The 26593-nt window shown below is 43.6% G+C and overlaps 4 protein-coding genes across 5 annotated transcripts in view; all 4 read left to right on the plus strand.

The window, feature by feature from the left end:
* Positions 1 to 26593, plus strand: part of LOC146975386 (uncharacterized) — an 81085-nt gene that overhangs the window by 21858 nt on the left and 32634 nt on the right. The gene's annotated exons all lie outside the window — the stretch shown is intronic.
* The window catches only part of LOC146975387 (uncharacterized), a 66357-nt gene that overhangs the window by 21784 nt on the left and 17980 nt on the right, over positions 1 to 26593 (plus strand). The window contains exons 5-9 of the mRNA XM_085794764.1: positions 10125 to 10238; positions 10424 to 10502; positions 10663 to 10891; positions 11043 to 12852; positions 12960 to 13133. Coding sequence (XP_085650890.1) covers positions 10125 to 10238; positions 10424 to 10502; positions 10663 to 10891; positions 11043 to 12852; positions 12960 to 13133 — 2406 coding nt within the window. The remainder of the gene's footprint in view (positions 1 to 10124; positions 10239 to 10423; positions 10503 to 10662; positions 10892 to 11042; positions 12853 to 12959; positions 13134 to 26593) is intronic.
* On the plus strand, positions 505 to 5149 carry LOC146975389 (dehydrogenase/reductase SDR family member 13-like). Its single transcript, XM_085794782.1, has 5 exons — positions 505 to 631; positions 1460 to 1578; positions 1779 to 1902; positions 2998 to 3324; positions 4780 to 5149. Exons 1-5 carry the CDS (start codon positions 505 to 507, stop codon positions 5037 to 5039), a joined length of 957 nt encoding a protein of 318 aa, XP_085650908.1. The 3' UTR covers positions 5040 to 5149.
* LOC146975390 (neoverrucotoxin subunit alpha-like) lies at positions 13161 to 17877 on the plus strand. Its single transcript, XM_085794611.1, has 4 exons — positions 13161 to 13183; positions 13225 to 13398; positions 16975 to 17021; positions 17174 to 17877. Exons 1-4 carry the CDS (start codon positions 13161 to 13163, stop codon positions 17710 to 17712), a joined length of 783 nt encoding a protein of 260 aa, XP_085650737.1. The 3' UTR covers positions 17713 to 17877.

The following is a 26593-nucleotide window of genomic DNA, read 5'->3' on the forward strand; positions in this document are numbered from 1 at the left end:
TTTAATTTGAAGGCGAACAGTCCCTATTTCCGACTCCCACTTCCTGGTTTGTTTCTCATTACAAGTTGGATAATGAAACAAATTGACGTTTAATCTCACTGAGTTTTATGCTAATACTCATTCAGCGGAAAGTGAAGCCGTAGAGGGGTTGTTTATTTTCTCTGATAGTGTAGGCTAATACATTACTTTGAGACGTTACTCTCTCTAAAGTCTAAACCGTAGAGAGTGACGTCTCTTCATTAACCCCTGAAAGACCACCGGAAGTTACTTAAGATGTCGGAGTTGGTTTCTCCTCTGAAGCAAAGTCTTTCATTGAGTGAAAATGACAAATTATCACATTAATTTATGTATAAAATCCGGCCTTTTGGCTCTTAAGATAACCTATATAGGCTACTTTTTGTACTTCCATCCAGCCACGTGAACTTTATTTTGAAAGTCCCAACCGGAAGAGCGCTCGCTGTGCCGTCGGCCGCCTTGACTGAGCAGCAGCGGTGCAGCGCCGTGATGCCGCTGCTGCTGTGTCTCGGAGCAGCAACAGTCTGCTTCTACGTGATAGTTTACTACGGTTTGTTCCGAGGAGCGAGATGTTCGAGTCCCGTGACGCTGGAGGGGAAGACGGCCATTGTTACAGGTAACGAGCCTCACCTGTCGGCTGCTGCTGGCACGTGGAGCAAACAGCCGTGACGTCGCTGTTTACTTCAAACACTGGTTGTTTTGTGTCAAATCTGATTTAAAAGGGGGGTTATTGTTAATAAAACAACAAAGTTTAGCGGTAAAGTGAAGCTACAGTTGGTTTAATGTCCGCTGGATCAATGTTTCAAAATAAAGGTCAGGTGTTGAACTTCATCAGGTCCCAACTAACAGGAAAAAGAGTTTGTATCAATGTCTAATAATATAAGTCAGATTTTGACCATATCATCATAGCCCTGACAACAAATTAGCAAATCAAAGCTACTATTTAGGAAAATAACCAGCATTTGAGGAGATATAGTGATAGTAACCTATATTTTATTTAAAAGAGAGAAAAGTGAAGGAGCTAACCTGTTCAGTTAACACACCTGTACCTGTCCAGGAAGTTTACATTATAATAAATGTAGGCTATGTTACAGTATCTCTAGTTTGTGTATTTATTATGACCTATAGCCTAAAAAGAAACATAAAATAGTCAATAGTCAGTTGATTTGTAATTGTGAGTGTTGCCTACATCCTATTATTTTCCCTCTAAATTCTATATTTGTGACTTGAGCTGCACCATGATGTGGATCGGTGGCTCATCCAACTGTCCTTGTCTCTCATATTTTACATTTGATTCATATTTAATCCTTTGTGTATGTGTTGATAAGTAAAGAAATATTAAATACAAAGGGTTTTGATCGACAGTTAGGCTTCACTGAGTTCAATACGGTGCCATCTTTGTTGAGTTTGACGTGTCTGAATCTTTTTTTTCTCGCGTGCACAGGAAGCAACACTGGCATCGGCAAAACCACGGCTCTGGATCTGGCGAAGAGAGGAGCGCGGGTGATCCTGGCCTGTCGAGACAAGGAGAGAGCTGAGGCCGCTGCTTTCGACATCCGCAGAGTGAGTAGTACTGTACGCCACGAGGAAGACGCTGCGTCGTCGGCTGCTCATTGAGATCGCTGAGTCCACTTCACATGATGTCAGTAGATCAACTAATCTGAAAACCGTGACCACAGAGCAGAGTGCAGATACACACCTGTTTGATATCAGCCTCACTTTTCTTCTTCTAACCAGAGTCCTTGTTGTTGTTTATGTTTCAGGAGAGCGGGAACAACCAGGTGATGTTCATGCAGCTGGATCTGGCGAGTCTGAAGTCCGTTCGCAGGTTTGCTGAAACCTTCTTGAAGACCGAGCCCAGACTGGATCTACTCATCAACAACGCAGGTGAAGATTATGTAGAAATATGATGAAATAGTCCTTTACTTTGTATGGTCCATCCATGTTTTGTCTTAATTTCATGAAACAAAGTCAGAACATTGTGGTAGAATAAGGAGACCTAGTTCATTCTGGACCACAAACATGTGACATGGATCTATTGGACATGAACAAAATATCAAGTTTGAGGTCAGAATTGCTCCAAAATGACGTTCAAATATTCTAAAACAACACACAGGTTTGAACCATTTGAATATCTATATTTGCACATTATGTCAATAACAGGAGGACAAACTAATACAACGAGACGTAACCACTGATACCTGTATTTTTATTTCAGTTTTAACATGTATGAAAACATACCTACACATTGCAAAATAAGTAGATGGACTAATATCCTATACCGTAAAACTTTTAAGACCGTAGACCGTAACGCAATCGAGGCTCCGCATTTTTGCCGTGACCAAAATCCGAAGTATTTCCAAACGGGGCTTTTAGGTTGCTGGGAGTCCAAACCGCTCTCTCTGCTCTGAACCTTCTGACATTTAGTTTTTCTCTCTGTCATCTGCTTCTGCCATTGTTTTTGTTGCGTCTCACTTTCAGCAGTGAGTGACGCTGTGCAAGTGCAACTCCTGTGACCTGTCACTGCAGTGCGCCCACTGACAAAGCAGCCGCTGATGTGTTTTTTCCACAGTCGGATATTAAGTTTTACAGTCTAATCTGTTTTTTTTTTAAATATTCGAATATATATTTGAGTTTAGAATAATCGTTGACAGCCCTAGCGACGGTACCATCACTAACACCTGAGTTTTGGGATACAACACAAATCAAACTACAGAAACATCATCATCATCGAGCGCGGCCGTAGTGGTAAACTCTGAATCAATAGAAGTGTTTATATGTATGGAGAAACCCAGAGAGGAAGAAGAGGAGTTGGATGTGCACCTGGTTGCAGCAAGAAAAAGATGCGATGCCAGTTTTTGCAGAGAGAGCCTGAGGTAAGTTGTTTTTAATCTACATAACTGTATGTTGTTTGAGGCATCACAGTGTGACGTCATTCCTCACACAGTGTACACAGTCTGTAATACACTCTCTGTATTTCAGGTGTGATGGGTCCGGGGCGGACGGCGGACGGCTTCGGCGCGGCGTTGGGGGTGAACCACCTGGGTCACTTCCTGCTCACCAACCTCCTCCTGCAGCGGCTGCAGCGGTGCGGGCCCAGCCGCGTCGTCACCGTGGCCGCGCTGCTGCACCGCTTCGGTAACGTCCACTTCCCTCTGCTGGCGTCCGACAAAGATTTGGTGTCGGGTCGGTCCGGCTGGCACGACCTCCAGGCCTACTGCAGCAGCAAGCTGTGTAATGTGCTCTTCACCAGGGAGCTGGCCAACCGGCTGGAGGGCAGCAGAGTCACCTGCTACAGTCTGCACCCAGGTCAGTGGACTACACATGGTTTAAAACTAGAGCTTTTAAAGCTCCATATAAAGGTAGATGTTTGTGTTAAAGCTCCTTCAAAATAAAGTTAGATGTTTGTATTAAAGCTCCATACAGTATAAAGGTAGATGTTTGTGTTAAAGCTCCATACAGTATAAAGGCAGATGTTTGTGTTAAAGCAGAAGTAAGTGGTCCGGTCGTTTTGGCTAATGCTGCGTTCCAGGCAGGCTTTTGAAATCGTAAATTACAGCTTCAAGTCACAACTTACGACTTTGTAGCGTTCCAGGCAACCCACTCGTGTTTTTCCGACCTGTTTTACCGGTGAAAGTCACTATAACGGCCACTCCTAACTTCTGACCGGTGAACTCGTACCAGATCGAACTGGTACGACTTCACGGTCGGAAAAATACGAGTTTCCTTGAACGCACCATAACAGTCCTCGTCCCTACGTCGCCACATTCACGGCATCCCTTGGCTGCACACACAGCCCTGCATGCCGTTCTCTCTCCTCATTGGATAAAAACTGTAGGATACGATAAATGTTTTCTCCGCGGCTCAGAGCAGAGCAGAGTGACTGACAGACCCGTGTTTCAGACCAAACACTCTATAGAAGTGATTGCTGTCGGAAGATATAACTATTTAAGACTTATATTAACACAAATATATCACTTACTTCTGCTTTAAAGCTCCATACGGTATAAAGGTAGATGTTTGTATTAAAGCTCCATACAGTATAAAGGTAGATGTTTGTGTTAAACCTCCATACAGTATAAAGGTAGATGTTTGTGTTAAAGCTCCATACAGTATAAAGGTAGATGTTTGTGTTAAAGCTCCATACAGTATAAAGGTAGATGTTTGTGTTAAAGCTCCATACAGTATAAAGGTAGATGTCCATGTGTAGTGTGATTATAAAGCAGCTTTAGGTTCTATATTAATACTGTGAAAGTATCAAAGCCTCTGTCCACAGAGAAATGTACACAGCCTGTATTCAGAAAATGAGCCTTAAAACCAGCCGTCAGGACTTCCTGTCACTTTGTGATGTCACAACAAAGCCCCGCCCCCTCACCACCTGGACAACACCATCCATCCAACAACAACTTGCAGGATTTGGTTTCTCTGAGTGTTTTATTCTGAAATCTGCTGTATTTTTATCGCATCACTTTAGAAAACAGTCAGCCAATCAGAAGAGAGTCTCAGAGCCTCTTCCTCTCTTCTGATTGGCTGACACCGACCTGTTGTTACTAGAGCTCCAGAGAGAAGCTGAGAGAGGAGATGGAAAACTACACCTAGATGGTTTTTGGTTTCTAAAACTACAAAGATATCTTCTTACGGATCAAAACATCAATTTAAATTCCAGGAGCAGAGGAACATTTCCAGCCTTTAACAGCAGAGTGACTGAGTGACTGTAGTGTGACTGAGCAGCTCATTAAAGCTCCTCATCTCTGCTCTTCCCAGGACTCGTCTCCACAGCCCTGTGTGGCAGTCTGAGCCGGTGGCTGCAGCTCCTCCTGATGCCCGTGGCCAAGCTCTTCTTCATGGACCCGGAGGCGGGGTCTCAGACCAGCCTGCACTGCGCTCTGCAGGAGGGCATCGAGCCGCTGAGCGGACGCTACTTCTCTAACTGCGCTCTGCAGCAGGTGGCAGCGAAGGGACGAGACGACGCCCTGGCTAAGAAGCTGTGGGAGGTGAGCGAGAGGTTGACCGGGTTATCGTGACGGACTCTAGAGTCCTGATCCAGGAGCTGCAGAGAGAGACCGGGTCCACACGACACGGCTCTGCTGGGTTTCTGTATTCATGTTGGTCTGAGGCTACTTTAACACTTGTGCCTACTGTTCCTCAAAGAGACGCCATGATTGTGGTCAAACCAAGTTTTCTTACTGCACTGTATGGAGCAGCGTTCTTCAGACTTGATGACTGACTGGTTTAACAAACAGATGAATGGTTCATGTAACAGTCTGCAGCTGGTCCAGATGTTCACCCAGGTCAGGATGAAGCCACCAGCCTGAGCTCAGACATGTCGACTCAGTCGTTAAAGCCCTGTGTGTGTGTGTGTGTGTTTTTATCATCATCATAATCCCTCTCTTGTGAACTTTGTTTGAACTAAATTAAAAGGAAGTAAACAAAAAACACTGGGTGGTTTTCTGTCCCTCAATTTGGAGTTTTATCAAAGGTACAAAATGATGTTTCAAAGTTGAAATCCACTCAAGATCTCAGCAAAGATTTTCCTCAAAATGCAGATTGAACGATGACGGCTTCATTTTGAGCTGACCCCTCTTTAGTCTCAAGTTTTATGTTTTAGAAATTATGACATTTCTCTGTGTGTGTTGCTGCGATGATGACGAGACGTCTGCTTCGACTCTGGGACACGGGTAACTTAACCTGTTGAGCCGACATGGGGGAACATGTTCTATAAATCTGTGCTAATTAAACATGTATTAATGCATTGATGATAAAGTATCTTAAAAAACAAATTGCACATGTCTGCTCTTGATGCTCTGCTGTTGAACAACGGTGCTAATAAAGTTCTGTCATTGTTCGTTGCTGAACCAGTACAAAGTCACAACAGTGAACTTCATGTTTCATGTCTACAGAAAGTTTTATACAAAAGGAAGAAGAGGATAAATTATGATGTTATATAAAACCATATACAACATGCCAAGGTGCTGGTCGCTGCTAAAACTGTTTAATAACAAGAAAACGTGTTTGAGGGAGGGCTGGATGTGCACACAGTTAAAATAAGAACCCACTTATTCTGGTATGTTTATTTTGGATATCAGAATGTTTGAAGGTTAATTAAGATTTTATTCAACTAAGTTTTGTTCTTAAATCTTTGACATGTTAAAACCCTATGCAGAGATGAGGGTGTGGGTGTTGTTCATTAAATATTAAGGTATATTTTTGGGGCTTTTTGGCCTTTAATGTACAGGACAGTTGAGAGAGAGACAGGAATTGGGAGGCAGAGGTGGGGGGGAATGACACGCAGGATAGGGCCGCTCGGCGCGGGATTCGAACCGGGGTCGCCTGCAGTGAGGACTATAGCCTCAACACATGGGGCAGGCGCTCTACCAACTGAGCTGGATTTTTTACACTAATTCTACTTCAACAATTTACAATGACAATAACTGAATAAATATGAAAGAGTTTAATACTTACCTCTAATCCTGACTGTAGCATATAACAGAGATGGGGACTCGAGTCACTGTGACTTGGACTCGAGTCGCTATTTTGATGACTTGTGACTTGACAAAAAATAAAAGACTCGCGACTTGATTCGGACTTGGAGGTTAAAGACTCGGGACTTGAGACACAATGACTTGAATGACTTGAATGACCAGCCGCCACCGCTGAATTTCTCATCGGCACGGCACCAGCTCAGTTTTTTCACCGCCAGACTTTTCATGCATTTATTTTGAAAGGACCGCTGGAGAGAGAGAGGGAGGGGGAGAGAGAGTGAGAGGGGGGTTTGATACGGAGCAAAGGGGCCGTCAGGGTCGCTGCAGCAAACAATAGGCTATAGCCTAATTAGACCCAACCATCTACTGTGTTATAGTAACATTAAAAAGGACAACATGGATGATGTGGTTCACAGCTTTAGTAAATGTTTTGTAAGTGTTGGAGGAAAAACTCCCTGATCTATTTCCATGTGAGGACTGCAATGATCACTGATAGGAACCCAAATAGTGGATATTGTTCACTAAAGATTGTAAACTCAATGTTAGTAGAAGTAAGGCAGTGAAATGTCTCTGAAGAATGGGACTCCAGGTCATTTTCTTTCTTTCTTTTTTTTTTTTTTGTACAGATTTGTTCTCACTCTTTATCTGAAAGCAAATACTCTGTAGATGTGACAATTACCCATAATCCTTTTAGCTGATTAGCCATTCCTTCTTTGCTCTGTGATGCAGGTGCATATTTATGACAGTAGGTGGCGCTGACATCACATTAGGCAGAATTTAACCTGAACCTGTTGAACTACATGACACAAAGCTGTCTCTAAAATCAGAAACAGTCAGAACATAGGCTACCTGACGCCTGAGGCAGAGGCAGAGGTTGAAATCACAACAGGAATTTAATCACACATATCAACATGTTAAAATGTGCTAAAAGCATCAGTGACAGAAAGGGACAAAGGGAAAGCAGTCAGGGCTGAGGTGAAGCTCTCTCCAAGGCAAAGCAGCAGTGGTTCTAGGGGACAGCCCTGCTATTAGCCACTGGAACAGTGCTGTGTTGCACTGGTAAAGAGCTACAGGAAAGACCAGGAGACTGGATGGATGGACATGTGTCTTCACCTCTTCTGGAGTCAAGACATCCAGGAAAACAATCACACCTGCTCTTTGCTCATCTTTGTTCCTGAGCTGCACTTATTCCACCTGCTGGAACTGATCTGGGATCTGATCAGCAGATCCATAGACGGACTTTGGCCTTGGTGGTGGTGGAGCAGTTGATGAAGCTGGTGCCTTTATTGTTACTCATTAATAGTTTATTGCTTGTTTATGGCTCTGCTGTGGCCAACACTGATTTGTGACTTTCTGTGCTCACTGATTCACACATGGACTCGTCTTCTTGTGTCACTGGAAGGTGACAGGAACTTTCACCTTTCAAAATCAAGGTGGATTAATTCTTCCTTACCTCTCTGAGGTTCTTCTATGAGAGCTCAGATCTGACTCTCTGCTTTATGTCTTCATCTCTTGCTGTGTGTATGTGGAGTTTCCATTGCTCACACACTCTCCTTCATCTTGGCCTTTTGAGTCCACACATGGTCTCCATGGTGACCAGAGCACGTTCAGGAGGTCGTCATCTCTCTGAAACCTTGGAGATCAGTCAGACTTGGTTATTTCACTCGAGTGGTTTCCTCCTGATGGATCTACTTGTATTAAACCCCCTGCTGGACAATAAGTGCCATTGCAGCCTTATTCTAGCTGTTAGACTACCAATAACTGTTTATAATGATAATTATCACCTGATTCATTCAAAGTTCTCCACTGAGTGTTTGATGTCAGTGAAAGATAATTGTCATAGTCTATGGTTCAGTTCACCTGGGAACATGTTGATTGTTGTGACTGTACTCCCTTAAGTAATTGGGTCAAATAACAGCCCTTACTGTTTATGAGAGTTCTGTAATCATACAGAATCCTGCAAGACCCGTCCCATGTGCTGTTCTCTGAATATGAATTGTTACCCTCAGGCAAACGCTTTAGAGCCATCCGTTGCAAAAGCAACCGCCTTAAACTTTCCTTCTTACCCACCTCCATCTCTCTCCTTAATAAATTGCTCCTGCCTACTTAGTAGGCAAGTTACTTATTATTTTATACTTATTTATTAATAGTGGTGCCTCATTTTTATTATAGCATTATCTATCAAATTGTCTGCTCCTACTCTTGTATTCTGTGTTGTTTTTGCATACACTGCTACTGTATGTCATTGAATGATTGGTGTTCTGTCGTTGTCATGTGCTTGTACTGTGATGTTGTCATGTGGCGGTTGTGTGTTACCATGTGTTTTGTGTTGTGGTCTTGTCCTGTTTGGCACTTCTGCCCACAATGGGACAATAAAGTATATCTTATCTTATCTTAGGTGACTTTGACCATGTGCCTTTGAGTGATAAACATTGTTTGTTCATTTTGGATTTTATTTCATGAAGCAAAGTCCATCGGAGCAGGTTAATTATTCCAGGTAAGATTACAGCGTCACGTCCAATGGGTGAAACACAGTTCAAAGTGTTAAGTTGAACATTCACCCAGCGGTTGTGTCGCAGTTAATTTCCTCGTGTGAAGGTAAGGTGAACAGTCTGAATGTTTTCCTCGTTAACACCTGTCGTTACCTGAGTTCTCTGCCCTTCAACTTGTCGTTGTGTTGTTGTTGTGTTATTATAATGTGACTGTAGCTGAGTCAGAGCTGTAGCTGTAAAGTCTGGACCGACAGAACCGTGTCCACCATGTTGTGTGGATGTTGTCTGTAGAAGCGCTGGAATAAGAGCAGAAACTGTTACTGCCTATCACCGATCAATACTGATAGTTTTCTTTGGTTTTCCAGTGTTGATCAATGTTCAGCATCAGGTTCTTCACAGTAACTGAGTACATTTAGTGCAGTACAGCTGTGAGGTACTCGTACTCTCCTTGAGTATTTCCTTGTTGTACTGAAATGAGTGAATGTTGTGATAGTGGAGCTGTGAGGTGAAATAAGTTGAGGCCCAGTTGTTGTGTGTGTAATAATCAGCTGTAGCTTGTTTGATCCAGTGGTTTTCTACAGGGACGCTGTCCACACAGAGACTGTGTCCCATCAACTCAGTGGATCTCAGTCCTTGTGTGTGTCAGTGGATGGAAACAGTGGTCCATGGATCATGTTGCTGGGCTGCAGCTTCATGACGCCATCTAGTGGACTGATAGTAGAAGTACAGCAGCTGATGGCAGCTTCCTCTTCCTCACTGCTGTGTGACTGCATTCAACTGACACTGTTATGAAGCAGAGAAGAAGAGCCAATCAGTGGAGGAGCAGCTGGAGACATGATGGACATGTGAGCTGGTGCAGATGAATGATGTGTGTTTCCTCTGCAGGTGAAGCTACAAAGTGTGTGTGAGCTGATGTGGATGTGAGCTCAGCAGCATGGATCGGTGTGAGGACAGAGAGGAGGGAGCCCCTCCCTCTAAAACCAAGAGCCAGACCACAGGTCAAAGGTCAGAGTTTAAAACAGTCAGAAAGACTTTTCTCTCTCAAAGTCAGTTGTTGTGTTTATTAAAAGATTGAAGATATTTTTCATCAGTTTTCCTCCAACATGCACATTTATCAGTTGTGTTGTTGTTTCAGGATCCAGCAGCAGAGACCAGACTCTCCTGAACCCAGCTGTCTGTCTTTAAAGAGCGACCGGTCAAAGGAAGGGTTCATTACCTTTAAAGGAGGACGAGGATCAGCTGATCAGATGTAAGCTGTAACTGACAGTCAGACTCAGGTTATTGTAGAAAAGAACCAGTTTGTACGACGTGTTGCTGGACCAGGTCTGAAACCAAAGTGTCTCTGTCTGTTGTGAACGTCCTCAGGGGACATATAAAGTCCATCTTGTATTATCTCTCTGTCCTGATGTTGACTTGACACTGATTCCTCCACAGAGTGGACCAGGAGAGCTCAGAGGTTCCCAGTGGTCAGTCTGCCCAGCAGCATCAAACACACATGGACTCCATATTTATGGTGAGGACATGTCCAACAGCTGCTGTCACATCTGTTGTGTTCACAATCATCTCCATGCTGCACTTTGACACCAGTGGATTGTCAGTCTGTCCAACATGGATCTGATGTTTGCCTCGATGGTTTTAGTTTGATGCTGTCACTCACAGAGTTTCTGTTCCAGCTGCTGGAGGAGAACATGGTCACTTTTGTCAAGAACGAGCTGAAGAAAATCCACAAGGTTCTGAGTCCAGATTACCCAGAATGCTCAGGGAGTCAGAGGGAGGATGAGGAGGTGTTGGATGGTGAGGATGAAGAGCAGAGGAGGAGCAGCAGAGAGGCATTAGTGAAGATCACAGTGAACTTCCTGAGGAGGATGAAGCAGGAGGAGCTGGCTGAGCGTCTGCAGAGCAGTAAGAGGATTTCTCTAAAGATTCAACATGATGGACAAATGAGACGTTCACTGACATCAACACATGGAGGGAAACATGTTCATATAGTTATTTAGAGGAATTAAGATGTTATATTTTCTTCATGAATTTTACTGTGTTTTTGTTTATTCAGGAACTCCTGGTCCAGTTTGTGGACGTAAACTCAAATCTGCCCTGAAGCAGAAGTTCCAGTGTGTGTTTGAGGGGATCTCTAAAGCAGGAAACCCAACCCTTCTGAACCAGATCTACACAGAGCTCTACATCACAGAGGGAGGGGCTGGAGGGGTCAATGATGAACATGAGGTCAGACAGATTGAAACAGCGTCCAGGAAACCAGACAGACCAGAAACAACCATCAGACAAGAAGACATCTTTAAAGCCCCACCTGGAAAAGACCGACCAATCAGAATAGTGATGACAAAGGGAGTGGCTGGCATTGGGAAAACAGTCTTAACACAGAAGTTCACTCTGGACTGGGCTGAAGACAAAACCAACCAGGACATACACTTCACATTTCCCTTCACCTTCAGAGAGCTGAATGTGCTGAAAAAGGAAAAGTTCAGCTTGGTGGAACTTGTTCATCACTTCTTCTCTGAAACCAAAGAAGCAGGAATCTGCAGGTTTGATCAGTTCCAGGTCGTCATCATCTTTGACGGTCTGGACGAGTGTCGACTTCCTCTGGACTTCCACAACACTGAGATCCTGACTGATGTGACAGAGTCCACCTCAGTCGACATGCTGCTGACCAACCTCATCAGGGGGAACCTGCTTCCCTCTGCTCGCCTCTGGATAACCACACGACCTGCAGCAGCCAATCAGATCCCTCCTGAGTGTGTTGACATGGTGACAGAGGTCAGAGGGTTCACTGACCCACAGAAGGAGGAGTACTTCAGGAAGAGGTTCAGAGATCAGCAGCAGGCCAGAGAGATCATCTCCCACATCAAGACATCACGAAGCCTCCACATCATGTGCCACATCCCAGTCTTCTGCTGGATCACTGCTACAGTTCTGGAGGAGCTGTTGAAGACCAGAGAGGGAGGAGAGCTGCCCAAGACCCTGACTGAGATGTACATCCACTTCCTGGTGGTTCATCTAAAACTGAAGAAGGTCAAGTATGATGGAGGAGCTGAGACAGATCCACACTGGAGTCCAGAGAACAGGAAGATGATTGAGTCTCTGGGAAAACTGGCTTTTGAGCAGCTGCAGAAAGGAAACCTGATCTTCTATGAATCAGACCTGACAGAGTGTGGCATCGATATCAGGGCAGCCTCAGTGTACTCAGGAGTGTTCACACAGATCTTTAAAGAGGAGAGCGGCCTGTACCAGGACAAGGTGTTCTGCTTCGTCCATCTGAGTGTTCAGGAGTTTCTGGCTGCTCTTCATGTTCATCTGACCTTCATCAACTCTGGACTCAACCTGATGTCACAACAACAAACAACCTCCAAGAAGACTGAAACAACAGGAGTCAAATCTGCAGAGACAAACTTCTACCAGAGCGCTGTGGACGAGGCCTTACAGAGTCCAAATGGACACCTGGACTTGTTCCTCCGCTTCCTCCTGGGTCTTTCAGTGGAGACCAATCAGAATCTCCTACTAGGTCTGATGACACAGACAGGAAGTGACTCACGGTCCAATCAGGAAACAGTTCAGTACATCAAGGAGAAGATTGAAGAGACTCCCTCTGCAGAGAAAAGCATCAACCTGTTCCACTGTCTGAATGAACTGAATGATCATTCTCTAGTGGAGCAGATCCAACAGTCCCTGAGATCAGGACGTCTCTCCACAGATGAACTGTCTCCTGCTCAATGGTCGGCTCTGGTCTTCATCTTACTGTCATCAGAAGAAGATCTGGACGAGTTTGACCTGAAGAAATACTCTGCTTCAGAGGAGGCTCTTCTGAGGCTGCTGCCAGTGGTCAAAGGCAAAGCCTCCAACAAAGTTCTGTAAGTATAGAGATAGTTGGATTTATTCATCATTATATAAAAACACTTTTGGTTTTGCAACAGGTCAGATAACAAATTCCTTTCGTCCCTCATGATCATCTCTTCAGACTGAGTGGCTGTAACCTCTCAGAGAGAAGCTGTGAAGCTCTGTCCTCATTCCTCAGCTCCCAGTCCTCTAGTCTGAGACACCTGGACCTGAGTAACAACAACCTGCAGGACTCAGGAGTGAAGCTGCTGTCTGGTGGACTGGAGAGTCCACACAGTAGACTGGAGACTCTCAGGTTAGGATCCATCCAGCTGTTTATCTGATGCCACTTGAACACAGCAGCAGGTGTTGACAGAGGGTTCTTGTGTGTTGTTGTGTGTGTTTAGTCTGTCAGGATGTCTGGTCACAGAGGAAGGCTGTGCTTCTCTGGCCTGGGCTCTGAGCTCCAACCCCTCCCATCTGAGAGAGCTGGACCTGAGCTACAATCATCCAGGAGCCTCAGGAGTGAAGCTGCTGTCTGCTGGACTGGAGGATCCAGACTGGAGACTGGACTCTCTCAGGTATGGAGAGGCTGCTGCAGCCACACACACTGTCTGATGGAGGAGCTGGTACATTTTCCATTACCCCGTTCACATGTGGTCACACCTGGTATTAACATCTGTCTCAGGTGATCCATGCATTGATGACATCAGATCCCATCACTCAGACCATATCCAGAGGTGGTGTAGGCCACAGTGAAGCTCCGCCCACTCCACTGATGTCCTCTGTCTCAGTCTGACTCGTCCCAACACAGTTTATACTGAAGCCAAAATCTCAGAGTGTTTCAAACATGAGCTGTCCAGCTTTCATCAGTCACAGTGATGAACTACTGGGATCAGGAGTTTCTCCTCATGATGACTTCAGTGTCTCATCATGACTCACTGTGTCATATTCAGGAGAAGAGATGTCAGTGATGAAAGCAGCTGTTGGCAGCTGTGCTCTGAGTCTCTCCAGATGTTTGGATCAGACTTTATTTCAGAGTGTATCAGGAAACATTTCAGCTGCAGCTGGTTGAACTGCTCCTGTACCAACAGAGAGTTTGACCTGAACAGTCCCAGAGACTGCAGACACCTGTTGAGTGTGGACACACTAATAACAACACACCACTAAAAACATGTCGGCTAGGTTAATCCTCCAGTCAGCGCCCCTGACCAAAGGCACTGGCTCATAATCTGGAGTTGGTCCCCGGGCGCTGCACCGCGGCTGCCCACTGCTCCTCAGGGATGGGTTAAATGCAGAGAAAGAATTTCACTGTACTAGCTGTATATGTGACTAATAAAGTACCTTTACCTTTACCTTACCTTTACCTTAGCAACAAGAATCAAAGCATGTCCACTGCTCAGAGACATTCGTCTCCCAGCGTCTCCAACCAAGGAGGAAATAAGAGACAGACACCAGGCGGCACCATCAGGTCTCTGTCTGGTCAGATATTGATGATCAATAATCAGCTCAGTCTCTCTGAGATCCTGATCTTGTCCTGATGAGATGTGTTGTTGTGTTGAGGAGACAGTAAATCACAGTGTGACATCCCGATGTCCTCACTGTCCAGAGGCCTGGAGCTGTCAATCAGAAGAAAGTGAGTGTAGTGAACAGTGTAATAATCAGTGTTTGTGGCTGAATGTGTGTGTGGTCAAACAGCTGTTTTCAGACTGTGTGTGTGCTGCTCCAACACGTCTGACTCCAGATCAGATGAAGCCACAAAGTGGCTCCTTAATGAAAGTCTCCAGCAGCTGGAGCTTCACTTCCTGTCTGAATCCATGTGCTCTGAGCTGAGCCTGGTTCTCTCTGCTCTACAGTTTCTCTGCTTCCTCTGGACTCTGACTTCAAGTCCAGTCAAAATGTGTGGACAGGTTTGATGGAGCTCAGGACTGGTCCTGAGGACGGCTGCTTTATTCCACATGATGTGACTGAGTCATTAGGGCCACGGGCAATCGCACCGGGCACTGGTCCCAACAGCTATGAAATAGCTGCAGGGACCAGTGCTTTGCCCGGGCACTACTGTTATTGTGTGGATTTTTTCTTATTATTCGTCCTCTTCCGGACTATTTTCGAAGAGTTGCAGGACTAGAAATTATATATCTAAACGTGCGTCTTGATCGGGATCGGTGTGCTATTACTTTTCTCAACAGTTTTTCTCAAAATTTTGCATTGAAGTCAATGGGACGGGCGGGAAAAAAAGAGCGAAAAAGACCAATCATTGGAGTTTAACAAACGTCTACTGCTCAGGCATACTTTCACCTAGAGACTCCATTTAAACTTTTAACAGTAGACACAAGTCTTGTGTATTGTCGTATTACTCCACGTTTTGATAGGTCATATAGTTTTTGATCAATCCCTGATCAATGACCATGATCATTTTTGGAGAAATTATGAGATTATAATGGTTGTGTATTGCACAGAATGTTCGTGTCAGAGTGCGTGACATCATCGGTTAGAGTGGGAGAGATGCCAGAAAAATTCCAGATTTTTTCTCTTTCCACACTCGGCCCGGCCACAATTTACACTCTACACACATAATTTTTTCAGAATTTGTAAGACAAACTTGTTATCTCTCATATCATGTGCTCAAAATATCAGAGAGACTTACAGAATTTACAGAATAAGCCTCTGAGTGCGGCCACGTCTGTCTCTGCTCCTCATTGACTCCAATACAAATATTTTCTGAGAGAAGCAGAACGGCCTGATGTTTTAAAACTGCCAGCGTCTCCAAAATATTTACTGTAGAAACACCAAATCGTACCACATTTTTCAGGAAGTCCTTAGAGCAACGTGATCTGTGTTTTGTTCTGATAGGAGTTACCGTTTTGTCACAGTAAGCCTAAATGTGAGACCGGTGCAGAGGCATAAAATCGCTCTTTTTCTCCACGTTTCTTTCTGCCTCAGCCTGGGGGGGCCCCTATCGCTGTGGTAACCACCTGGAGTTGCCGTGGTAACCTCTGATCCTCAGGCCAGAGCTCGTTAACTTCATAAACAATCCACCTGGCGCTCGTTTAAATGTTTATAAACACAGACACAGCTAAATCAGACTGACACAGGATGCAGCTACTAACTAACTATGTGTCAAGTCAGTCACACACACACACACACAGACTCTAGAACCAGCTTCATGTGATTACAGTTACAGACACACACATACATCAAAACACACAGGTAACATACAAATGCGCGCGGAAGCGCGCACTCCTCTCCCACACTCTAACACACACAGGTAACTTCATGTGATTACACACACACACACACACACACACACACACACACACACACACACACACACACAGGTAACCTAATGTGATTACAGCTCCTCCATATCAGTGCTTATAGAAAGATGATCATGTGTCTGTCTGATCAGCTCTGTCTTGACCTTAAGATCGTGGGTTTGATTCCCATGTTGACAGAGATGGCAAAACCGGCAGTAGCCCCGTGGCCCATTCAAAATTTCCCCAGAGGAAATTTTCTAGTTGATCATGAGATCCTGATCTGTCCTGTCACTGTGATCAGATGGTTTCTATTAGAGCTCCTTTATCCACTCACTGCTTCTGTGCCACCTGTGGAAACCTGCTCACAGCCTCATTCTTCAGCTTCCTGTGGAGTTTTCTTCAAACAAACACAAGTTGTGTTCACACTCAGTGTTTCTCACTAAACTCACTGTGTTTCACTGAGCTCTAACAAACGTGTTGAGTGTGTTTCCTTCCTCATCAAACACTGAAACCATCCACTGTTCACAGCTGCACTCTTCTTCTTTCCTGGTGCATTGTGGGATATCTGGGCTGGTCAGCTCCACCTGTTGTGTCTTCATCTTCTTTGCTGTGACGTGTTTGTGCAGCTTGAGAGTCAGAGAGTGAAAGTGTGTGTCTCACACTGCAGTGACATCACATGGAGAAAAGACATGATGAAGTGTTTCCTCATCGTCTCCTCCTGCTCTGTATCATCACTAGATAAAGACTCCAGCTCCTTCTTCTCTGTGCTCAATGTTCATCCATACATACCAGCCTCCATGTGAACACAGTGATAAAACAGTGTGTGTGTGAGAGCCATGTAATGTCCATGTGTGCATGCTGACAGAGAAGGTGCTGCTCTGACCCCCCTCCTCCTTTCAGGGTGGAGCCTGCTGGAGTCCCATGGTTGACACCAGGTCTGAGGAAGTGTAAGTCTGTTTTTACTTTGATTCATGGAAACAAAGCAGCACATTCAACCATCTTCACACTGTCACATCACTGACCTCATGAGTCTTCATCAAACTGTCAATAACTGATCACATGATCAATAACTGCAGCTGTGTCTTGTTCTCTCCATCAGATTCCTGTCCACTCACAATCGACACAAACACAGTGAACACAAACATCAAACTGTCTGACAACAACAGGAAGGCGACATGTGTGATAGGGGAGCGTCAGCCATATCCTGATCATCCAGACAGATTTGACTTCTATCCTCAGCTGCTGTGTTCAACTGGTCTGACTGGTCGCTGCTACTGGGAGGTCGAGTGGAGAGGAGACGTCCTTATATCAGTGAGTTACAGAGGAATCAGAAGGAAAGGAGACAGTAGAGACTGTTGGTTTGGAAGGAACGATCAGTCCTGGTGTCTGAACTGCTCTGATGGTCGTTACAGAGTCTGGCACAATAACAGATGGACAGAAATCACCTCCTCCTCCTCCTCCTCTGTCTCTGACAGAGTAGCAGTGTATGTGGACTGTCCTGCTGGCTCTCTGTCCTTCTACAGAGTCTCCTCTGACTCACTGATCCACATCTACACCTTCAACACCACCTTCACTCAACCTCTGTATCCTGGGTTTAGACTCTGGACCAGTTCTGTTTCCTCAGTGAGTCTGTGTTGAGTGAATCAGAGTCTCCTCCTGTCACAGAAACCTTCTCACTGTTGAACAGACAGTTCAGTCTCTACATGTCTGTCTCTGTCTCTGTCTCTCACTCACGTTTTCACATTCATGGGTTAAATCAGTTGATTTTTTTAAACTCTTCTCAGTGATTCTTATAAACTTCTTCTTGTTTTTCAGGTTCCAATGATTTTTCTGTTGCCATGACGCTGAGTTCATTATTAAACTGTATTCATCTCTGTCCTGTAAATAATCTGATGTGAAATAAACAAAAACCTGATTGAAAAAAGAATCAGTAAATAGATAAATTAATAAACAAACATTTACATGTTGACATTTATTACTGGATTTATTTTGAGATTAATTTCCTGTCAGTTTTTATTTATTCATTTAAGGATATATTTATTTATTTATTCATCAAGTTTTGACTAAAATGTCTCTCCATAGGCATCAACATCTTATCAGTGTCTCTTTACCTCGTGTCTCTGCTGGTTCTCTGTGTTTCTCCATCAGTGTCTCTTGTGTCTCTGCTGGTTCTCTGTGTTTCTCCATCAGTGTCTCTGCTGGTTCTCTGTGTTTCTCCATCAGTGTCTCTGCTGGTTCTCTGTGTTTCTCCATCAGTGTCTCTTGTGTCTCTGCTGGTTCTCTGTGTTTCTCCATCAGTGTCTCTTGTGTCTCTGCTGGTTCTCTGTGTTTCTCCATCAGTGTCTCTTGTGTCTCTGCTGGTTCTCTGTGTTTCTCCATCAGTGTCTCTTTACCTTGTGTCTCTGCTGGTTCTCTGTGTTTCTCCATCAGTGTCTCTTTACCTCGTGTCTCTGCTGGTTCTCTGTGTTTCTCCATCAGTGTCTCTTTACCTCGTGTCTCTGCTGGTTCTCTGTGTTTCTCCATCAGTGTCTCTTGTGTCTCTGCTGGTTCTCTGTGTTTCTCCATCAGTGTCTCTTGTGTCTCTGCTGGTTCTCTGTGTTTCTCCATCAGTGTCTCTTTACCTCGTGTCTCTGCTGGTTCTCTGTGTTTCTCCATCAGTGTCTCTTTACCTTGTGTCTCTGCTGGTTCTCTGTGTTTCTCCATCAGTGTCTCTTTACCTCGTGTCTCTGCTGGTTCTCTGTGTTTCTCCATCAGTGTCTCTTTACCTCGTGTCTCTGCTGGTTCTCTGTGTTTCTCCATCAGTGTCTCTTGTGTCTCTGCTGGTTCTCTGTGTTTCTCCATCAGTGTCTCTTGTGTCTCTGCTGGTTCTCTGTGTTTCTCCATCATTGTCTCTTTACCTCGTGTCTCTGCTGGTTCTCTGTGTTTCTCCATCAGTGTCTCTTTACCTTGTGTCTCTGCTGGTTCTCTGTGTTTCTCCATCAGTGTCTCTTGTGTCTCTGCTGGTTCTCTGTGTTTCTCCATCAGTGTCTCTTGTGTCTCTGCTGCTTCTCTGTGTTTCTTCTATGTCCATGTGAGTTGTAGATTTCCTGCAGACGGCTCCTACTGCATCTGACTTTGTTGCTACTTGGTGTTTGGACGATGTAACTCCTCCTCCTCAACACTAGAGGGAGTCACAGCCTCAGTCTCCACACACTCAACATGTTCACAGTCTGGACTCTGCTGGACACTTCCTGTTTAAACAGCTCACCTGTTTACTCTCCATTAACCTCTACAGGTTTGAAGGTATTTTTAATTCTTCCTTTTCGTCTTTGTCTGGATACATGTATTATCTAATTTGTTAAAGGATTTCTTAAAGAATCTGGATATTAGGGTTCAGACTGGAGCCAAAACCACCAGGAGACGGAGGTTGCTGTTAGTGTCTGATTATTGGTTTGAACTTGTTAAGAGGTGATGCCACCGAGTGCCTTGGTTCTAAAAGAAAAGAAAGGACAAAGTAAATCATGCCTGATACATGCAACTAAATATGATTACAATAAAATACAATTAGTATTCTAGACCAGGTGTTCATGTCACAATGAAACAAAGTCAAACACACATGGCAAAGGAAAAGGGGAAGGCCTCATCCAGACCTGTATTGGTAAACAGTGGGAGGTGCTCACATCTCCATCCCACTTGGTTCTCCTGCAGACAGGAGGCTCAGACTTTCACTTTGTAACAGGTAAACAACAGAAGTTTGCTTCTTTCTGCCTCCGTTCATTCAGGAGTTGCATTATTGTTGTTGTTTTGAATTATTTTCTTTATTCAATGAATGAAACAAATAAATAAACCAAACCAAACATGCAGGTCCAGCACACAGCGGCTACACACAGTCCAGGTCCAGGTCCAGGTCTGCCACTGGTCATTCACTGTATAATCTCTAAAACCCTGGTGTGCACTCACATCAAACTGTAAACATTGATTGTGATTTAAAAAGCTAAAGTTGGAGAAACAACTAATCCAGAGGGAGGATGAGTGTCTCTGCTGTTGTGTGCACTTTCTTCTGCTTTGCTCACACAAACTGACAATAACACATTGTCAAACTTCCCTGTTGTTCCTGTGTCTTCTACCTCTGCTACTCCTTGCTGATTGCTGCTTCTCTGTTCTCCTGTCTCTTCTCTGGTCTACATGATAATTACAGGGATTAATAAAGTATTCTTTGACTTTTTGAGATGGTTTCAACTAAAAACTGAACTAAATAAATGAGAAACTGAATGTGAAAAGGAGAAGAAGCTCAGAAAGAGGCAGGAGAGTTACTGTACCTGTGATTGTTCTTTTAGGAAAACCAGGAGCTGAAATTCACCTTTAAAGACCTGGAAAACAGAGACCAGGTTTAGAACTCATCATCTGGATCACCATGGTGATGGCACTGGCAGCACCTCACTGTCATTGATGCTTAATAATACAGGAAATATAGAACTATAGAACTGTCAGCAGACGTACTGTGTGAATATACATGTCAACATACGGAGGTCAGAAAGTAAAGGCTCTCATACTCATTTCATCTGACCAGTTGTAGTCCGTTACAGACAATATTCACCTGTTAGTAAAAATGGAAACAGTTTCAACTAAACACTGATTCCTGATGATGATTCAAACAAACGAAGCACAACATCAGTGACTGTAGGTTTAACACATCTGACTTTACTGAACATTATCTTTGTTGTTTGTCAGTGTTGTCATTGATGAAAATCCATGGTTCAAAGCCCCATGTGGTTCTTGTCAAAGTCTCATTACTCATCCATTTAATCCACTAGCATAGCATTCATCAACACGCAGCATCAAATCCACAACGCTGTCGGCTCAGCCCAGAGGCATGATGGGAGTTCCACTACTGCCATATTCAGTGGGCCACATAACACGGAGGTCACCCCGAAAGTCCCGAGCTTTTTCAGTGAATGTGACAGTTGTTGTAATAAAAACTCTTGTAATCTCTGACATGGACGCTGCTCTGCAACAGACTCTACTGTGCATCATTAATAGTAGTGAATAGTGAACTCACCTCTCTCTGCTGCTCTGGTGGCTCCTTACATCCTTTGTTGCAGCCGTGTGGCTCGCTGACAATGTCACTTCTCTCACATCACATCCAACGTCCTGTCTGTCGTCACGGCGATATATGATACTAGTTGTCATAGTGTTTGATTGAAGATGATTGGCTGGCTCCTACCTTAACCTACACTGCAAAAACTCAAACTCTTACTAAGAACATTTGTCTTATTTCCAGTCAAAACTAATCTCATTACCCTCAAAATAAGACTCATCACATTTAAATTAGCTTGTTTTTTATACACTTTTTACTTCAAGCTGATTTTCACTTGAAATAAGTAGAAAAATCTGATAGTGGAGCAAGTTTTTCTTTCTTATTACAAACACAAAAAACTTGCTTTCACTGGCAGATTTTTCAACCTATTTCAAGTGAAAATTAGTTTGAAACAAGTGAAAATGATCTAAAAACAAGTTAATTTTTAGGTGATGAGTCTTGTTTAAAGTGTAAATAGATTAGTTTTCACTAGAAATGAGACATTTTGACAAGAAATAAGACAAATATTCTTGGAAAGATTTGGGTTGTTGCAGTGCATAAGCTTCTCCTGTAACTACTATACTCATGTAGTCTGTAGGTTACAGTTGTTATGGTTCTTCAACAGTGGACTGACTGTGTTCCCAGTCATGTTGCTCAGACTAGAGCCAGAAACCAGTCCACTCTGAAACACAGTGAAGTGAGCCTGCAGTCCAGCCTGGTCATGTGACCTTCTACCTGAACACACCACTTTCATATGAGTGTTCATTCATGTTCATGCCCTGACCCCTTGTGGTTGTTAGGTGGCACTGCGTTACATTGATAAGAATATGAACAGGTGAGTGTTAAATGTTCACTGTTTCAGGTCTGAGTCTCATCACATCATCCATCATTTATTATCATTTAAAAACATCAGTCTGTGATTTATTTTAAAACCAAAAGAGAATAAGAGATTTTTGGTGCCACAATCAAGAAATGATTAAATAATTTTAAATGATGCCTCCTTGATTTTTGTAATTCTTTTTTATCATTATTTCCTTTGAATCCAGAAATCAAATTAATCTGGATGTATCTGATTTGTAATTCTAAACCAAAGACTAGAAACAAAATCACATGATCAATTGGTTTTTTGTTTCTTAACTAAATGAGAGTAACTAATTCTTTTTTAAAAATCCAGTTTTGAGTTTTGTTTTGCTACTTAATCTTTTCATTTCTCATTTGGCAGAGAGAGTAGCTAGGTACACAGACAAGTGTGTAAAAGTCCAAATAAAAGAAATTGACAAAAAAGCAGCGTTTTCAATTTGAAACAGCAAATTTACAGATTCTTTGCTTTAGAAAAAAAGAATGATTGATTATGTGATGATACCCAGACCTTCAGTAACTCAACAGCTGTGTAGCCTACCATCTTGGTAACTTCATTTTTACTCTTGCTTTCAACTCTGTTTTTAGTGTTTGTTTGTTTTTATTCTGTTTTCATGCTTCTGTCTTTAAAAAAAAAAAAAGTTTTGTCTTCATGTAAAGCACATTAAGTTGCCTTGGTATGAAATGTGCTATATAAATAAAGATGCCTTGCCTTGATAAACTTAATACTAATAGATGAATACTCAGAGTTGTGTATCAGTGTTGGTGGATGTGACTGTCTCTGACCTTTGTGTAGAGTCTGTGTGAACGCTGCCTGAATCCCTGTAGATCAGCTGTGACACATGGGAAGATGTGCTGGCTGATGAATCCAGGTGGACAGCATGTGATGTAGCAGCAGCAGCTGTGATGAGCCTCTGTCATGAGCCTTCATGGAGCTCACAGGTCGTCAGCATCGATGAAGGAGAAGCTGTTAGTGAAGAAAACTCCAGTCAGACCATGGTGAAGCACACTGATGTTTCCACAAGCTGACCTCCTGCTTTTAACAGCTATTTAATTTACTTTGAGCCATTTTATCAAACACTGTAAAAGCTACAGGACATAAAATGAGCTAACAAACAGTCCCAACTCTGCCCCACATTAACTGGACATGTGACATTTGCCATGAAAACAAGAGCAGAGAGAGTTTATTGTGATATTACGAATATCAGTATTGACTGCTAACAATCACTGTAGGCTACATCAGTACAGTCATTAAAACAGCTTGCTAATCGACCTAATCACATTTATTGCAAATAAAATACAAATAAATCACACAATACCTTGTTTCCGTCACAGTGAGGAGCTTAATTGTGAAATAAAGAAGATCTTTATCATAGAGTTAAATCTGATCGCTGTCTTTTGTCTGAAGCCCGCGAAACTCAAACCAAGCTCCAAAACAAGGAGCTACGACAACCGGAAGACCTTCAAAATAAAAGTCCGTAGTTCTAACGGTAGAAGGACTAACAAAATAAAAGCTTTAATGTAGCGGTTACCGTTTAAAGTGAAGGAAAAATAATCAAGAAAGCCTGGATTTTTTTCATAACAACCAGAGCTTTTTTGTTGTTTTATTGTGTCTCTAGTTGATTAGGCTATGTTCTTAACATTTCTGTCATCTCTGGTGGTGAATCTTACTGTGACCTCGAGAGCTTAGAACATTCAGTCTTAAGAAAACATGCAGAGAGAGAGAGAGAGCGCAAAGGGCGGTGGAGCATGTTCCTACAGGTAAGACCACGCCCTCACATCAAACAGGTAAGGCAACTTTCATAGTTTCACCTTGATCCAGCGGCTGTGTCGCAGTTTATTTTCCCGTGTGAAGGTAAGGTGAACAGTCTGAATGTTTTCCTCATTAACACCTGTCATTACCCAAGTTCTCTGCCTTTCAACTTGTGGTTGTGTTGTTGTTGTGTTATTATAATGTTACTGTAGCTGAGTCAGAGCTGTAACTGTAAAGTCTGGACCGACAGAACCGTGTCCGCCATGTTGTGTGGATGTTGTCGGTAGAAGCGCTGGAATAAGAGCAGAAGCTGTTACTGCCTATCACTGACAGTTTCTTTATTGATGATTGATTTTCCAGTGTTGATCAATGTTCAGCATCAGGTTCTTCACAGTAACTTTAGTGCAGTACAGTTGTGAGGTACTTGTACTCTCCTAGAGTATTTCCTTGTTGTGCTACTTCCTTCTTGTACTGCAGCTCATGGACCTGACAGGTGAAGCTACTGGTCACTTTGCAGCTGCAGGTTGTAGATTAAAAACACCTGATGAGCTCAGAAACACATGATTAAAGATGAAACCACAGCATGTTTGTTCTGTGACTCTGTAGGTTACATCAGCTCACTGACTCATTAGAATGAATGAGAAGAGGAGCAGCTGGACACTGTCTCTGTGTCCTCACCATTCATGTCTTTGATTAGACATAGAAAACACTCTGTGTTATTGATTATTGGACACAATATTAATATCAATATTGTTGTGAAGAATCTTTCAGAGCTGCAACAGTTGTTCAATCAACATTTTTCAAGCAGAAATTTTCAGTTTTCAGCCATAAAAACTGAAGATTTCCTTGTTTTCTATGTTAGATTTGACTTTAAACAGAATATTTTTGTCTCTTTGATTGTTGCCGTGACAAAACGAGACATTTGAAGACGTGGCCTCAGACTGAGAGGAACTTGAATCTTACATTTGTCTGTATTTTGTGACATTTGATGGAGCAGACGATGAATGGATGGACAGAGACAATAAGTGTCAGTGGCAGCTGGAGAGTGTTTTTCTCTCTGTGAATTTCCAGTGTGAGTGAAATGAGTGAATGTTGTGATAGTGGAGCTGTGAGGTGAAATAAGTCTTGGCCCAGTTGTTGTGTGTAATAATCAGCTGTAGCTTGTTTGATCCAGTGGTTTTCTACAGGGACGCTGTCCACACAGAGACTGTGTCACATCCAGTGTTGGGTATAGTTACTTTGGAAAGTAGTTAGTTAGGTTACAATGTTACCATCAATTAAAAGTAATCAGTTACGTTACAGCGTTACCTATGAATAAAAGTAACGCGTTAGAGTACTCTTGCGTTACCAAAAATTAAAAGCCTTTTGCAGGGCCTCGCACATGCTGCAACTTAACTGACAGACACACAGCCTCTTTTAAATGCACCGAGTCCTGACGAATAACATCAGTCATCCAACCAAATCAGCTCTACAGGATAACAATAACAGGAAAGACAGTCAAATATGCCACATAGCGTTTTTTTTTTTTTTTTTTTTTTTTCTTGATTCAGGAGTTGCCGTGAATCCCTCAGCGGCTTCACTGCTCGATCTGTCTGTCAGTTTGAACGGAGGACTCACATGTGGGGAGGAGGGAGGCTGGCGAGACGTGAACTTCCTACCTTGTGTGTAATAAAAGTTAAAAATGTGGTTAAATGTACTGGTATCACACTGCTGCTACAGCAGCTATGGAGTAGAGATCCGGGCTGGACCGGGGGAGAACTGAGCTGCCGCTCGCCGAGAGAGAGCTGCTGAAAGCGGGCAAGCACTGAGAGCCGGCCTGGGCTGCTTGTTGCTGCTGGAGAAGCAGGTCCGTACATGGAGCTGATCTATGTGAATGGGCCCTTGTGGATTTTTTGCGGTCAACAGAAGCTTATCACCAACGCAGTGTGCATTTTACCGTTATGTTCTTGTCCTTTTCACTGGCGAATTGAAACACACACACGTAGGTCAGCAGGGCACAGACGCATCACAGCGCTGCGCCTCGGCTGACACATCCGCAGGTTGCACAGTCTACTGTCTGACAAAAAGCAGGCTGCAGTCGGGATTTTCCTTTCCTTATCCGGCGAAAAGTAACGGATTACTTTTTTTAAAAAATAACTAAGTTACTGATTGCTCAACGCACGAAACTAACGCGTTACGTTACTCGTTACACGAAAAAAGTAATTAAAGTACTCACAACACTGGTCACATCAACTCAGTGGATCTCAGTCCTTGTGTGTGTCAGTGGATGGAAACAGTGGTCCATGGATCATGTTGCTGGGCTGCAGCTTCATGACGCCATCTAGTGGACTGATAGTAGAAGTACAGCAGCTGATGGCAGCTTCCTCTTCCTCACTGCTGTGTGACTGCATTCAACTGACACTGATATGAAGCAGAGAAGAAGAGCCAATCAGTGGAGGAGCAGCTGGAGACATGATGGACATGTGAGCTGCTGTGCAGATGAATGATGTGTGTTTCCTCTGCAGGTGAAGCTACAAAGTGTGTGTGAGCTGATGTGGATGTGACCTCAGCAGCATGGATCAGTGTGAGGACAGAGAGGAGGGAGCCCCTCCCTCTAAAACCAAGAGCCAGACCACAGGTCAAAGGTCAGAATTAAAAACAGTCAGAAAGACTTTTCTCTCTAAAAGTCAGTTCTGTCAGGACCACTGCGTCAAAATAAAATGTATTTACTAGCACAAGTTTTATTGGTGGTATGGTACTGTTCTGGGACCCCCTGCTCCTGTCCCTGCAGGAAGAGCACCTCCCTGCCCTTCATGAGCCATCATGAACGGCATAAGCAGAGAGCGCAGCAGCAAAGAAAACCCAAACAGAGC

Source organism: Trachurus japonicus, chromosome 13 (assembly GCF_045865225.1).
Source record: "Trachurus japonicus isolate A0001 chromosome 13, Traja_1.0".
Taxonomy (NCBI): Eukaryota; Metazoa; Chordata; class Actinopteri; order Carangiformes; family Carangidae; genus Trachurus; species Trachurus japonicus.

Excerpts from the sequence above, each read along its gene's own strand:
- LOC146975389 (XM_085794782.1), top strand. The coding sequence starts at position 505 with ATGCCGCTGCTGCTGTGTCTCGGAGCAGCAACAGTCTGCTTCTACGTG. Across the intron at positions 1,903-2,997 it reads TCTACTCATCAACAACGCAG|GTGTGATGGGTCCGGGGCGG; the intron begins GTGAAGATTATG and ends TCTGTATTTCAG. Across the intron at positions 3,325-4,779 it reads CTGCTACAGTCTGCACCCAG|GACTCGTCTCCACAGCCCTG; the intron begins GTCAGTGGACTA and ends TGCTCTTCCCAG.
- LOC146975390 (XM_085794611.1), top strand. The coding sequence starts at position 13,161 with ATGCCACTTGAACACAGCAGCAG. Across the intron at positions 13,399-16,974 it reads TGGAGACTGGACTCTCTCAG|GGTGGAGCCTGCTGGAGTCC; the intron begins GTATGGAGAGGC and ends TCCTCCTTTCAG. Across the intron at positions 17,022-17,173 it reads GACACCAGGTCTGAGGAAGT|ATTCCTGTCCACTCACAATC; the intron begins GTAAGTCTGTTT and ends TCTCTCCATCAG.